This window comes from Perca fluviatilis, chromosome 4 (genome assembly GCF_010015445.1).
Source record: "Perca fluviatilis chromosome 4, GENO_Pfluv_1.0, whole genome shotgun sequence".
Lineage (NCBI taxonomy): Eukaryota > Metazoa > Chordata > Actinopteri > Perciformes > Percidae > Perca > Perca fluviatilis.
The window spans coordinates 29,547,473-29,563,979 of record NC_053115.1 but is presented as its reverse complement, the minus strand read 5'-3'; the positions used below and the strand labels follow the sequence as shown (position 1 = coordinate 29,563,979).

The window sequence follows — 16,507 nt, the reverse complement described above, 5'->3', positions numbered from 1 at the left end:
ATACACTGTGGCCGAGGCTGCCGTACAAGATGCACAACATCGGGGGCAACTCGGGGTTCAGTGTCTTGCCCAAGGACAATTCGACATGGGACTGCAGGGCCAGGGATCAAACCACCAACCTTCCGATTGGCAGGCGACCGCTCTACCACTGAGCCACAGCCGCCCTAAAAGGGTATTGTTTCAGCAAAGCTATGACGCTATGATAATGAGGAAATGGAGGCTGAGGTTTACACAGGAGAATCATAAAAGTAAACTTACTTGCATATCAGCTAATGGTGGCTTTTTTTTCATTTATCCAAGCTGCATTTTATTTATATTTAAAAATATGACAGAACTCTAAAAATTAAATGGCCAATTAAATTATGAAAAAGATCACATCATGAAACAACCTGAAATGCCTCCTTAAAAATTACCTAAATAAGACCAATCTAGTTCCATCAATACATTCTAAAGAAGACCAAAGACACCACTTCCCATCTAGGTGCAACAAAGGTCTTGGCCAGACTCAAACCTGGAATTTGATTACATGGTCAGGACCTTAAAAATGCACACAAGCAGGCTACCCCCGTTTACACATGTATGATGATGAAAAATGGCAATGCCTTAAACCTACAGTATGAGAGGTTAAACAGTGGAGTGAGAAGTTTCCTTTAAAGAGTATGTTGAACATGCGAGAGCTTGACAGGCTTCTTTTTGATGAGATGATCATTTAACCAGATCTCTGATGAATTGGAATACATGGTTTCCCACAAAGAAGATGCATTTAAACCAGAACACAGACCCGCTCCCATTTCGGTTTGTCTGATTGCCAAACCAGGGCATATTTAAATGGTCTGGCTCTGCCATAAATTGTGCCTCAGAGTGCAGTTTCAGCTCAGCTCAGCAGAAAATACCAGCACTGAATGGAAAAAGGAATAGCATAACACGTGAACCCCTGAGGGAGCCAGCTCCTGTTAGCTTTTCCATTATTGGGGAGGTATTTCTCCTTTCTACCTCAAATGTAAAGGCATTCCTGTGTTGGCTTGTTAAGATAGACGAGCAGAACACAACACAGAACAAATAATGTTGATTGGATGTTGCAAAGCATCGCCTCTGTTACTCTTCTGCCTTTACTGTCTCTGCTTTCCAATTAAGGAGGAAATCTATAATAATACAAAAGAAAGTGACCAGTTCTCACTGACTCTGATGTTAACATTTTTCCCGTTGCCTGTGGGTTGAGATCATGTTAGTTGCTCCTTGGTTTTAGGAATTTTCTAGAAATGAAAATGACAGAATAAGCCTTTGTTGGCTTCATAAACAGTGAAAGTAAAGTCTTTCTGTTCAGACATACAGTAGGTGCCTGTTACGTAACGGCACTCTACACACTGCACAGTGATACTGTTTTTGGCAACTGGTCTACAAAGTGAGAACTGTCACTGCTGAAGACCAGTGGAGAGAGTTCTCTAACAGGATGATATTTATTGATCATGACATCGAGGGGTGCTCACCTCCTCATGATGAATCCACTGATGAATTCTCATCAATTTTATAATTTATTAGTTAATTCTGCTGCCCATTTTTGAATGTCTGACATTGCACTGAGTGATGAGACTTGTATTCAAGTTGCGATTGACTCGCATGTGTTAGAATGCGCTTGAAGGTGGTCATTAAATTGTTCTGTCTATTTCCAACATGGCATCATGACTTTGCGTAAAAACATACACGCCACTTTCCTAAAGCCAAATGGCGTGTTATCTGTACGCATTTTGAGCTTTCCACGTGTATGTCTACGCTGTATACAGCGGATGTAAACATACACACCACGTGGCATGTTATCGCGAGAACGTGCAGTGCTATCGCGAGAACGTCACACGAGTGTATAAAAACGTTTAGGAAAAGAACAGTGGGAAAGGCTTTATTAAAAAGAAAAAACGGTTGATAAACGCCACACGCAGGACACGAACCCGGCTCTCCTGGGTGAAAGTCCTGTGTTTTACCCATCCGCGGACTTCTGTCCTTTCAAACTACTCGCTACGGCGAAAATTCACACGTAATGTAGGTCAATGGAGGCCAAACGGCGTTGATAAACACGCTAAAAAGCGATTATGCGTCTTGATAACACGCCAAAATGGCATACAATTGGCGTGTCATACATAAGCCACTTAATGAGATCAGTCTGCTGTCTCAGCTAGCGCAGCTGTAGATTTATGTTAATGTGACACTATTCGAGCTGTGATGGAAGTATAAGAGGAATGTTACAGGTCAGACGTTGTCAGATTGCTACAGAGACTACTGTGTAAAAATTACTTGGCACGCTTATTCATACATAAGACCAACATGCACTATTGCCAGAACATTTAGATAAAGTGAAAAGGTGCATGGGGAAATGGCCTACAGTATGTCACTTTGTAGATAAAGGCGCACACACGCACGCACACACTTCTATTCTCACTCTCTCTGGGCAGATTGTTTTAAAATAGAGTTAGTGTCTTTGTATCTTCACCTCCTTTTAACCATAAAATCTACTGCTACCTGATGTCAAGTATTACTACATCTTAAACATCCTCCTCCTGCTGATCACTTCCCAGATGCTTATCGAAATGCACTGCAGGTCAACATGGCAGTTTGGGGAAATCCGCTTACGAAGCAGCCAGAATCTAGATGGCATCATCCTAAAAAATCCCTGGCAGGGCCGGCTCACCTCCCCAACTGTCGATGTTTCACTGAGAAAACCCAAACAGCTACAGCAGCTGTACAGTCCCACTATCCTTATTTAACACAGTGTCAACAGGCCTTAGTGTAGGAACAATTCACGTTGATGTGAAATATTTAAGATGGCAGCCGGCCGTGAAGGGAAGGGAGGTAAAAGACCTACCAGAATGTTTTATATAAAGATTTGATCATTCAGGAGTCTGAAGCTAACGATCCTGGCATCACTTCAAAGCTCCTGATGAATAGCACATGACTGAAGTCCTAACATTGCCTTTTCAAATGTAGTCCCAGAGACGTACAGATGGTGTGATCACTGAGAGTCAACAGCTCTTAACTGAAACTGAACCTCTCACCCTAACAGCAGTGGTTTTCCGTTGGTGGGGGTGTTCTGAGGGCAGTTTTTTTATTTCTGGTGAGAGAGGGTGATGCTGTTCTCCGTTCACTGGGAATGTATTGACTGAGGATTCAACTCTCAGCCTTCCAGCTGGACCCTGCTGCTGCTCTGCTCACTGTGTGGGGTTTCAACAAGGACACAAACACACCTGACGGCTGAGGTAGGACACACCCTGGATTTAATAATAAAAAACTTTCTCATCTTTTACATTTTTTACCTAGTGGATCTAGCATATTATTTTCAGAGAATGCAGCATCTCTGAGGTGTTTAGATCAGTTTACAAGAGTTCTGCTGGATGCCTTAAAGGTGGTGGAGGCGTTTCAAAGGAGCCACAGGACTGGGCTGCAAACTGTAGTCTGAACATTTTCATTTCACCAGCTAATCTGGCTCTGCATTGTAGGAAAAACTGATGTATTTTAAGACAGAATATTTCAAATGCACTTATTTCTGAGAGAGTTTGATTTGCATGCAAATTTTTGAGCACAAACAAAATCAATCTACAGGAGTGTTCTGTGGAAGTCTGTGGGTCACCTTTAAAGTGAACTACAGAACTACAAAATCTGAAGGCAAGATGATGTTTAATGGTTGGGTTTTATAGTGAATTCTGTGGTCTTTCATGTGTTACTTGCCTGGAGTCTAAGTTGAAATAGATCTCATTTGACAAAAATGTAAGTAATTTTCCATGGACACATGGAGGGAAATCTGTCTGAATCATCTAAAATTTCCCAAAGCAGATCTTACACTAGTATGAAGAGTGCTGAAATTCATCAACAGAAAATTTGCTAGCTGTAATTGTCAATTATAAATAGTTATATTTTAAAAGCTACACTTTTTGACATGCCAAATATTCTCTTGTTCCAGTGTGAGAAGTTACGGTTTCTCCCTGCTTTATATCATTGTAAACTAAATATCTTTGGATTTTGGACCATTGGTTGGACATAAACAAGACTAGTCTAGAGCTCTGTTTAATTGGGATGGAACTCTTTCATTATTTTCTGACATTTTAATGACTTTTACCTAACCCGAACCCCAATAATCATAAAAATATTATTTGAGTATAACTTATGAGCAGTTGCAGCCATAAATGGTAGGGATATATACTGGTTGCGAGTCCTGATGGAGACAAAGGGGATAAAGGATGGGGACAACCCTCTGGTTTAGTTATTTTATGAAATGCAAACCAGAGAACTATAAGCTGTAACAGCAAAAACACACCAAGTTGCAAAACACACGTCAAGAAACAGCCTCTTTTGTGCTAAATGTGCACATGTGGAACAAAATACAGTCTGGGTGCAGAGGAAGGGTCTATGATGAGCGGTATTTGCTGTCGCAGCAGGATACTCGACCACCACCACATATTTGTGGGTGGACTGACTGCTCAACTGAAGGATCACCAGAAGCATGCAATCAGACGACCTCGGCCTCTTTCTGCTGGCTGTGTAAATGTGTAATAGAGGAAGATATATAAATCATATTGTGAATCACCACAGATGCTGAATAGATGAGAGCTGGAGAAACATTGATGTTGGCTGCAAGAACTCATTTCCAGTGGAGGTTTTCAGAGCTTCATGGAAACACTGATAGAAAAAACAGCAGCACTTACTGAATCCGATCACTCTGCATGTTCTTTCACCATGCACTGTTTTAGCAATACATTCCTAAATCAGGCTAATAAAAAACTGTGAAACTGAAACTCAACTGGAGCACAAAAAACAGTTTGAGGATCTGAAGTGACATTAGCACTGAAGGTGAACAGTTACTATAAGTTTATACAGTTTAAAGCCATCTAACTACTTAGCAGATATATGCTTGTATCATGTTACCATAGTAACCACCAGTGGTGGAATGTAACTAAGTACATTTATTCAAGTACTGTACTTAAATAAAATCTGTACTTCCTACTCCACAAGAAGAAAATATTGGGTAAAACTTTACTTGAAGGTATCTACAAGTCATGAACACATGACACAACACATGAATCCTAACCCTAACTCTAACCATAATGTGCCATGAATGACACTTACTAAAAGAAGCGTTATGTCATAAACGTGTATGACTTGTTTATAATGTTTACGACACGTTCATGACCATGTCAAGTCACTCTTATGTAGATAATTTAAAGTAAAGTGTAACCAAATATTGTTCTTTTTACTTCACTACATTTATTTGGCAGCTGTAGTTCCTAATTACTTCAGATTGTGATTTTGATCAGTGATCAGTTTATAAGATATAATGCAATAAGATATAATGCATTACAATAGATTGAACTACTCAAAAGTATACGAAGTAGTTGAAATCAGCTCCACCTTAACTTACTAGAACATTAAAGTACTGTCTCAAAAGGTGCCCCAGGGTTCCATACCAGGACCATTGCTGTTCTCCATATGTAAATTATCTTTGTGATAATTTATCAAATACTGCTTTCCATTTTTATGCAGATTGTTATCTATTGCTCATCACATTCAGTAGTACCAACTCTTGAATTCCTGCAGTCTGCCTTTGATGTTGTTCAATCTCGTTTGAAGTCAACTTAAATTTTATATATATATATATATATATATATATATATACACACATATATACATATATATATATATATATATATATATATATATATATATATATATATATATATATATATATATATATATACACACACACACATATACACACACACACACACATATACACACACACAGGAGAAAGTGTGTGTGTGGGGGGGGGATTGTAGGCTGTTGAAAAGCTGATGCTGAGATGCATTGCTTGATGAACAGCTGGGAGCTGAACAGCACTGCTGGATTTTCTTTATATGAAGGAGCATATACATAGTGATGTATTTTAAATACATTTTCAGAGGCATGTAGTAGTAGTAGTAGTAAACCTATCCAGTATAGCACAACTGTGTTTTGTCTTCTGTACAATTTTAACCCCATCAAGGTGTCCTGCCTTGATGGCTGGGTCCAAATTATAATAAGTCTAATCAGATCGGGTTTGGTACTGTTCTATTGCTGCAAAAATGTTGTACCTGTGAAGACCTCTGTAAATGATATGCTCATCAATGAAGTGATTAAAATGGATAACAAATAGATGCTGTGAAACTCCTCCTTGTTCTCTTTTTAAACATTGTGTAGAGTTAGTTTTTTCCTGAATGCATTTTAATACCATCCTAAAAAATACAGACATTACACACAGGTCACTTACGAAAAAGTGCCATTGAATGTGAGAGCTAGCAAATTTGGAACTATCACAAAATCTTCACTTTTCACAAAATGAATTAATAAATTAATCTTCATTAATGTGGGTTCTGCATCTATGTTCTGTTGACGTTAGAATAAAATAGTAGGAAAAACAAGCTGCTTGGTTGGGTCATTTCCTCAGCACCATGCCATCACAGTTTAGTCCTGTCTATTTGTTTTAGAGCTAACCTAACCTCTGTTTTTTCCCACAGCTCTCCCTGGTTGCCGTTTCACGGAGGAGTCAACCATGAGGTTTTTCCTCCTGCTTTGTCTGCTGGCGCTAGGCAACGCCAAGCCCTACCAGCCGATTAATACCATGGATTTCATGAAAAACTATGACATCATGATGGCTGATTCGGGTGATGAAGACGACGACAATGATGATGACGACAACGATGATGACGACGACGATTATGATGACGATGAGAACTGTCCGTCTGGTTGCCGTTGCTCACCCAGAGTGGTGCAGTGCTCAGACATGGGTAAGAACACACACAGTTTAAACACATCTGGATCCATGTTACTGTAAAGCTAAGCTACATTCATGGAAATTGATTAAGAGGCTTGTTCTTTTATCCAATTATAATTTTTTTTGAAGGTCGCCATTTAGTTTGGTGATGTATATTTTTCTTTTTGTCTACAAATCCATAAGACTACAACCAACGTGTTAGTGTGTCTCCTAATATTAAATAAAAACACTCTTTAATATACTTCATGCAAATGCTCTCAAGCTCAACTGACTTACTACTCAGTGTTTTACTGTATGTCAGAAGGTGACAAGATGAATGTTAAAAACTGCTGATTGTCTGATGCATTTTACATCAATAAAAATGTGAAGTTTGACTAAGATGGCAGAGTTTCAGTCAACTAAAGCATGACAGGGCACCTGGATAGCTCACCTGGTTGAGCGTGTGCCCCATGTACGAAGGCTCAGTCCTTACCGCAGTGGCCGCGTGTTCGGTTCCGACCTGCGGCCCTTTGCTGCATGTAATTCCCACTCTCTCTCCCATTTCACGTCTCAAGCTGTCCTGTCTAATAAAGACCTAAAATGCCCAAAAAATAATAATAATAATAATAATAAAAAAGGAAATCGCATAATGACTTCTATACCTCTCAGCATTATATATGCACACATGGGTGTTTCATGAGCTCCGATTTTCATCACTTTTGGTCCAACTGTGGTCTTTGTTTAGGAATTTGTGTTTCTGTCAACAGGTCAGATCGCTGTTCCTGAGAAGATTCCTGAAGACACTGTGATACTAGACCTCCAAAACAATGATATTACTGAGATCAAGGAGAACGACTTTAAAGGCCTCCACAAGCTTTATGTAAGAGAACTGGTTTACCCTGCACACAGTAATGAAAACCACAACCCCTTCCTGTTAACATTAAATGTATAAACATCAGGCTTGTCTGAATTTTGAATGAATCCATCCATCCGATTCTGTTCCAGTCACATCTCCTGCACGCACCTAAACCAGAGTCTGTACAGGTACTTATGATCTAGTTCTAGTCTATATCATAATTGCCAATCTTTCTCCCACATATTGAAACTACCCCCTTGTGACAAACACATGTTGTACACACCTCAAAACAGTTCAGTGACCAACTCAAAACCACCAAGGAAATCTTGACCACATAAGACGTAACAAAAACTGGCTAAGTCAAGATGGGAGACTGGCTTCTTCAAGCTTAAACAAGATGGATACATGTGAAATGCATTTTGGTTTTGTAAACAAGACCAACACTGTGTTTACACGGCCTGCATAGCGAAAAAAGCAGCAGCAGTTTCAGTTCTCTGTCAGTGTCTACACAGGATGCATTTAGACAAAGAATGTATTGAATCACCCACTCACTGGCAGTGCTCACATGGTTCCTACAGCTTAAGGCAAGTTAGATTTACTTCCTACTACTTCCATCTACAAAATGCCTGGAGTTGGTTCAGAAATGTAAATGAGTCACATTAAGACTCAGTATATACATGTGAATGACAATACCATCTTGTAGCTTTTAAAGTAACTAGATAAGAAGAAACAGCCCAATATTCAGTCAAAATGTAGCCTGCTGCCTTATGAGATTATGGTCCCTCTGTATGAAACTCCCAGTGAAGGAGTAAGGGGTCTGTCTTTGATTTAGCTGATGAGAATAAACTACATCAAGGCCAAACACTCTGGATTATGCTGTGCTGTATCAAAGCAAACAGTGAGAATAATCTGCAGTTTTGTGCCAATACAGTGACTTGTAATCAAGTGTTGAATGGTGCAGCTGACCTGAAAAAATATTTAGTTGAAAATGTCAAATAAACCTTTCATATTCTCTATCTTGCCCCGCACAGGTTGAATGTTTAGCGTGAAAGTTCATTCTTGACCTTGGAAACAGTGGTTTGACAAAAACAAATACATGAAAAAATAAAACTAAAGCTTCCATTCGTACACCTGGCGTAAGAAATGGAGCAAAACCCAGTGTGAATTTATAAAATCTTATTCCGATTCCTTTCTTCTCCATCAGGGTCTGTTTCTGATCAACAACAAGATCTCCAAGATTCACCCCAAGGCTTTCAGAAACATGGACCATCTAAGACTGCTGTACCTCTCCTACAACCTGCTGACTGAGATCCCAGCAAACCTGCCTCCCAATGTCATAGAGCTACGCTTCCATGAAAACAAGATCAACAAAATCCAGACGGATGCGTTTAAAGGCCTGATGAAACTAAATGTGCTGGGTAAGACCTGGTTTCAGCCTCCCGTATCTAATCAGCATAATCAATGGCCAGGGGTGTCCAGTCCTTAGCCAAGGAGCAGTATGCAGGTTTTAATTCAACCCAAACACTGAAGCAGTTAATTTCATTGATTAAACAATGCTTTAACCAGAGTTAATGAAAAAACTGCTACACTGTACTATTCAAAAACTAAACGTGAACTGCAGACTTATCCAGGGCAGCAAGTCCTCAAACTACTTGATCATTTATAATTAAATCAGATGCTTTGTGCTTGTCCAAACAGAGCTGGGCGCCAACCCGCTGGCCAACAGTGGGATTGCTCTGGGAGCTTTTAACGGCTTGTCGACCCTGTACATCGGTATAGCAGAGGCCAAACTAACTGCTGTACCAAAAGGTAGAATATCCCTCACCTCATGTTACAGTACGCTGATTTAAAACAAACGAATGGTACATTCTTCTTTCTCCTCCAGTCACCCACTTACAGTATTACTACACTGGACCTCAAGTACAACTAAATGAGGCATAAAAAACACTAATATCTTTTAATATGACACTTTGATTTAATGTTTGTTTTCAAATCACTATTAAAAAGCAATGACGTCTACCCTTTACACTTGTTATGTTTGGTGTGGTTTGTATCTCCCAGACCTCCCATCCTCCATCACAGAGCTGAGCCTGGACTACAACAAGATCTCTAAGGTGGAAATAGAAGACTTCATCAGATATAAAAACCTAAGGAGGTGAAACGAGACACATTTTTTCATAGAAACAGATTTTTTTTTTTTTTTTTTTAAATAAGACAACATTTTGGGCAGACTGTCAAATCTGACTTATCTTCGGAACTCCAATTTCACAGTTTTGTACGTCTGTTAACACAAGTTGAGTCCTTTTAGCTGCCATGTAGCTTAAAAGTCTACAAGTCAAAAGTTCACTTTTTATCGGTCACCCCGTAGTGGTTCTGTTTATTTGCAAGTTAGAATGGAAAGTTTAAATATAGGTATGTTTGTTAATTTGATGTTTAAATCTATGTTTTTTCTTCATTTTTACTCACAAGTGGTAATACTACACATTTCAACTCTCTGTTGCCATTTTGCAGGCTAGGACTTGGTTTTAACCAGGTTAAGTTTGTAGAAAATGGCAGCTTAGCCAGCATCCCGAGCATCCGTGAGATCCACCTGGACAACAACCGTCTGAAAAAGGTTCCACCGAATCTCAGCTCCCTGCGCTACCTCCAGGTGGGATATACAGACACTTTGATCAGTATCTGTAGACTAAAGTGCATGTCTCAAACTGACAACATCAGCTGGGTTTAATTGACAGTCGAGTTAGGACAGGGCTCAAAGCTGGCCACCCCACTCTAAGGGCAGGGCTTTTGAAATGCTGCATGCAGTCACAGTACACCGCAGTTGTTGGTCAGAAAATTCCACCAACGCTAAAACATCAATGTCTCCTTTTCACATTCCTATTAAGCTAGGCTAAACATGACCTGGAACAATCTCTATACTGGAAGTAAGAGATTGAATTCAAGTTTTAAAAGTTGCAGAAGGCATGTAGTCCAGACCTCCTCCTCTGTAGCCATGTCCTCCAGCTCATCCTAGAGTATCCCAAGGTTCCCATGTACATGTCCAAAATCTCAATCTTCCTTTCACTGCAAAAGAGCAGCTGTTTTACTCCAAGTTCAATACAGATGTTTGAGCTCCTTACCTGGTAAGGTCCAGTTCCCTTTTTACCATGAACGTTCTACCTGTTGACCTCCTGCTCCATTTTACAATCACAAGACCCCTAAACATTTTCACTTTTGTCCCTAAATCTCAAGGTGTACCTTAAGTAGATGAAGAATCCAAATATAAAGTCTTCTTATATTATGCTGTTGTCACAAGAGGAATGAAGGGAAACAGTAAAGTTGTCACTTGTTAGCCATCTGAAATACATCAGTTTCCTTTAACTTCCTTTAAAACTGGAGCTATAAAATGATGCCAAACTTTCCGACTAAGACTTTCTTTGCTCTGCTCTAAAAGGTTGTGATCTTAAGTTTCCAAGGTAGCAGTTAACCCTTGTGTTGTCTTCCCGTTAACCTTGAAAACTTTTTTTTCTACATTTTTGACGCCTTTTTTTCCCACTTTGTTGTTGCTTTTTCCAACGTTTTAAATTGTTAAATTTTTCTTCTACACATTTTCAGCGCTTATTTCTACGTCCCATATTTCATGATATAAAACAAAAACTGAAAACGGGTCAATGTTACCCGAAGTCAACACAAGGGTTAAGCAGCATTCGAACATCACTCCCAATCAAAGTGGGTTTACTGGCAAAGCAGAAAAGTAATTGATTAAAAAACAAATCCTCTCCATCTGTTTAGGTGATCTACCTCCATGGCAACAAAATCAGCAGTGTGGGAGTCAACGATTTCTGTCCCATCAGGCCCGATGTCAAGAAGAACCTGTACACAGGCATCAGTCTGTTTGCCAATCCTGTTAAATACTGGAACATCCAGCCGGCCACCTTTCGCTGTGTGACCGGACGGAGGGGCGTCCAGCTAGGAAACTTCAGAAAATAGGGAGTGAGAACAGCTCAAGACAGCTCAGAAATGGAGTACTGCCAATATCCTGGTACAGTATAAGGAAGGAGTTGCAAATAGTTCTGATGAATAAAACAAGATAAAACTGGATTCCTAAAGTGTTAGCGGTTCAAGAATTTTTTATTTTATATTATATTATATATATATATATATATAAAATATAAAATGAAATGTTCATTGTATTGGTGTATATTAGCAGGTTTAGTACATGTTGAATGCTAGTATAATTTAGGCCTACACATAAAAGTTCTCGGCCAGGGGAAAAAATTTTAACTAGCAACAAAATTCTAGTCTGGATGTTGGTGCTTGAAATGAATATTAAATAGGATACAAGAAATGTTTTTAGTAGGTACAGATACTATACAGGGGGAAGACGTACAGGGGGAGGACATAATAACATGAACCTACCTACCTACCTTTGTGAGGTACATTCTGTGAGGTGATCCTTAGCTTTTGTCCCTCAACTTTCGCTGTGTTAACTTTCCCAGGAATAAAGCGCCACCATCTGGTCACTTTTTGAGCAAAACCACCCAATGACCTGACTTGAGTAGTATTACGTGCTGATGCCTTTTTCTTTTCTTTTTTTTAACAAAAAGAGATAATTTTTTGTTATTTTCTTTCTAGTTTAAAAAGAAGACATTTTTTAATGAGATATTCCTTTGAACCCTTTCCAAATTTAAGTTGGCTTCTAAACAACAACAAACAAAATACTTTACCCTCTTTTTCAATTTCCTTACATATTATATGAATGCTTTTTTTAAGTTGAGACATGGTAATCATTATAGAAGAGTCACTATAGGCCAGAGCTGTAACACAACAGCAACCTAAAAACCACTTTCACTTAAACATATTTTCCTTCCAGCAGAAGTCTGTACAGTCAATGAATGACTCTGGCATTATTTAGTGCAATAAGTCACTTTGAAGCCCCTTGTCTGTCTTTATGTGGATTTTTATTATTATTATCCCACTGCATGTCTGTATTGTCTTTATTTAGAAACCGCAAGCTAGATGTCAGACTGGAGTATATATTTTTTATATAAACCCAAAACATCACTTTGTTTTAATGAACTCTAGCTAACAAAGGGAACTACACGTATTGAAATTATAAGCAGGTAATGTATTTCCCAACCTGGAATGTCTGAGAGTATCTTCCTTACAAACATGTTCCCGTTTCCTCCAGTGCTCTCTCCAATGAAATGGTGCTATATTTATTTAGTATGTCTTTAAATAAACCTGGAACCCCTCTCCATGTATGTTGTTACTTTTTTGTCAAAATGAAAGTGGGTTTGAGTTAGAAAGTTAACATTTGATTTTGTTATTCAAGCTTTTATTGCCATATCCTTTTGTCCTCCAGTACGAACTTGTGATTTTGGCTATACTGTATACATTTCACTTAACATATCAAACAAAGCTCAAATAAAATTAAAATAAAAGAGTATCTGCAAAAATCGATGGGCAAGGTACTGGTTGTAAAGATATTAGCAAAATTTAGAAATTATTAACTCAATATAGTTTCTAAAAATGACATGAATTGATTTTAAAAAGGGCAAAATTAAGTTAAAATAACTATATTAGCAACTAACATTTCTATGGATTAATGGTTATAAATAACGTTATCAATAGTCGTTTAGTCTGTAAAATGTACACTAAAAGTTCTTGAGTCCAAGGTTACGCCAAATGCCTTGAACTGTCCAATCATATTCCAAAACCCACAGATCTTCAGTTTATAATGATATACAAAACCAGCAGATCCTCGCACTGTATAAGCTGGAACCAACAAACAAATAACAAAATGATTGGCAATCAATTGCTTTTGATCAAAGAAATGAATCAGCTTACATTTCAGCCTAAATTCTAAGTATGTTTCTTCTTTTTAATCACTTTGAGCCTGCTGTAGGGGGTACATCTGTATATTTGTCCTGAGGACTACCTTGTTTAGTGTATTATAAAATACAAAATAATAATAATAAAATAATACAGGTCCAGTGTTTTTCCTTTGCAAACATCATGAGTGTTCAGTTTAGACCCAGACGAAAAGTGAGTTCTCCACTCACACTCAAGCTTTACATGTAGATTGTTACTGGGACCAGAGTTGGTTTTCCTTGAAGAAGTCTGATAAAGACCAGTAGAGCAGTTTTTTTATCCACCAGCAGATGTCACTGCACACTAAAGAGATAAAGTTAGTTATCTTGGTGTCAGTGGAGGTCTGGAGATTGATTCAGAGTAATGAAGATACCGAATGATTGGTTCAGATTTCAAGTCTATAGTGTTGAGAAACTGGCTTCCTGGAAGACTGTCCCTCTATTTTGCAGTTAACAGGACGACTTTGACTAAATTTTGGTATATTTTATTTAGAGTTGTTTTTTTTTGTTTTTTTTAAGTTTGCTTTGCTATGGCTGCCAAGTCCGACAACTCTACCACTACTTCTAAGCTAAGGAACTCTCAAGTAGCCAGACCGATTTAGACTCAATCAAATATTTTCTTATTTTGCATCTGGCTCAAGGCTAGGTTTAAAGCTGGGGTGTTATAACTGACAATTGATTAATCATTGTAAAACATCTTACCCTACAAGAAACCATGGTATGAAAAGGTTTTCCATTCAACTGGAAGGACACAGTAAAATGTGTTGCCTGTCTCAATGATGTGTTTGAAATTGAATTTAACCAAACTGCAGAAAGCACCTGTCACCTGCAGTTCCTCATCTAACCAGCTCAGTTCATCTTTAAAAACTTCCTTTAATTAAAGAGATGAGCACACAGGCCTCACCCAGACCACTTACTGGAGATCGGTTACGATTCATCAATAAAAACCAGTAAAACTTCAGTCTTGTTATTTGATCGAGCTGAACATTTAATTTTTTTTACTTGATAATGAGTATTTGAAGACTGCTGCAGTTTTACTTATACAAGAATTGGTTTGGTTTTATGGATTTTAAGGATGATGTGTAATCTTTATTGTTGTGTGGGCATTTGTTGAATAATGACAGGCGGGGCCAAAGCAGCATATTTATAAATGGACAATATTATTTTATACATCCATAAGCTATACCCGCTCATCTTTAAGAGGGTCGGGGGTAGGATTGGGCATCGAGAACCGGTTCCAACTTGGGATCGTTTCAAAAGTTACGATTCCAATGGAATTGTTTCTTTATTGGTATCGTTTGGAAACACTTTGAATCCGGTCATCGGTTCCAAATTTAACAAGAGCAAGTTTTGGTTTCCATGGCGGCTGCCGTACCTCTAGGCGCTTTTGTGTTGCAGCCATGGAGCACAGTAAGCGGCGCTCTCACTTGTGGCTTTATTTTACGTTGAAAAAGCCGGTAAAACTGTAACTCACCATTGAATCAAAATAAAATCTTCCTCTTACCTGTGAAATAACCATGTGACCCGTTTCAACTCCACCCCTCAAAGATCGGAATCAATGAGAACCGAATCAAAAGGAAGAATCGGAATCAGAATTGTTGAAATCAAAACGATGACCAGCCCTAGTTGTGGGGCAGCAGAAGACGATCTGGGCTGATATTTTGCTTGGGTTGTGACATTTGAGTAGCCTACATTAATCCTTTAAGCCTGCATTTGACGTTTTTGCGGCCACTTGGGGGCAGCACAACAAGCTGTCAACACAACAATGTATTATCGTAATTGCGCTGAGTGAACCAAAACAGTAATGTTGTTGGTCGTAATACCAAAACAATAAGTTGTTATTGACGCTAGACACAACAAGTTCTTCATTGTTGCCTCGCTGACAAAAGCAATTAATTCAAACAGACAGAAACGCACACAGAAACACACACACACACACACACACACACACACACACACACACACACACACACACACACACACACACACACACACACACACACACACACACACACACACACACACACACACACACACACAATTAAAGTGAAAACACCTATGTGAAAACGTGACGGTGTGTGTTTTCTTTGCCCACTCGCTGGGAGGCCCCTGTCAAACAGCAGCCAGCTCCCTGCTGATTCCCAGAAACCCAACACCTGCCTACTGCTTTTTCTCAGATCTTTACCTGATTTAACTGATATCTACAGTCCACAGAAAACAAGGCTGAGCTGCAGTACAGTACAACAACGTAGTGCTGCAAAGGGTTGGCTTCTCGACTGTTTTGTCTTTTTAAATGAAGACTCTTTGTGCGGTGGGTAGGGTGGAGGGAAGCTGCCTTACTCTCTTTCCCCAGGAAACATATGGAACAGATCTGCCGGTGGGCCAGGTCTCAATCTGCCACGTCTCACAGCCCCACACACACACACACACACACACACACACACACACACACACACACACACACACACACACACACACAGAAAATGGTCCTAACTTCAGGGCCTTTACCACTTTTCAACCTCTGTTTTTACTCCTCTTTATCTTCTACTTTATTCTTGTCATCTCATCTCCAGTCCTCCACTTTGTCCTCCATCTATGACTACTCTCTACCAACTTCCTACCCTTTAGGTAGTATAGTTAGTTCGAAAAATTTGCTGATCAACGATATGCGGTTGCACTACATATTAATTATGTCCTAACAGCCAAAATTTAACAAGCTCTGTCCCTTTCTTACGGCTTAGAGAAAACCAGCAGCCTTCTTTTGGCTGAATTTGTACGATACAGTTTGTGTAACCTAATTGCAACAACCAGTAACCCACCAATCCACAGAGTCACTTTGCAGTCAGTCCTTCTCAATTTAGTCTAAACTTGTCACATGACCAAGTTATACAGGGTTTCCCAAAACGTCCATGGCTCCTTTCCTTAACCGAATAAAGAGTGCCTTTGGTAATTTATTACGCTTCAAGGAAAACAAGCAGTGGTGTCAATTCCTTTGACTGTACGTATATAAAGATGGACGGCTTCATAGCT

General features: G+C 39.1%; 2 protein-coding genes across 2 annotated transcripts in view; one reads left to right on the top strand and one right to left on the bottom strand.

Moving 5' to 3' along the window:
- LOC120557724 (centromere protein P) overlaps nt 1-16,507 on the bottom strand; it is a 110,700-nt gene that overhangs the window by 31,887 nt on the left and 62,306 nt on the right. The window lies entirely within an intron of this gene.
- Nucleotides 3,028-12,864, top strand: aspn (asporin (LRR class 1)). Its single transcript, XM_039798287.1, has 8 exons — nt 3,028-3,245; nt 6,534-6,803; nt 7,537-7,649; nt 8,830-9,043; nt 9,324-9,434; nt 9,687-9,780; nt 10,137-10,275; nt 11,397-12,864. The coding sequence occupies exons 2-8, from the start codon at nt 6,569-6,571 to the stop codon at nt 11,592-11,594; spliced, it is 1,104 nt and encodes a 367-aa protein (XP_039654221.1). The 5' UTR covers nt 3,028-3,245; nt 6,534-6,568; the 3' UTR covers nt 11,595-12,864.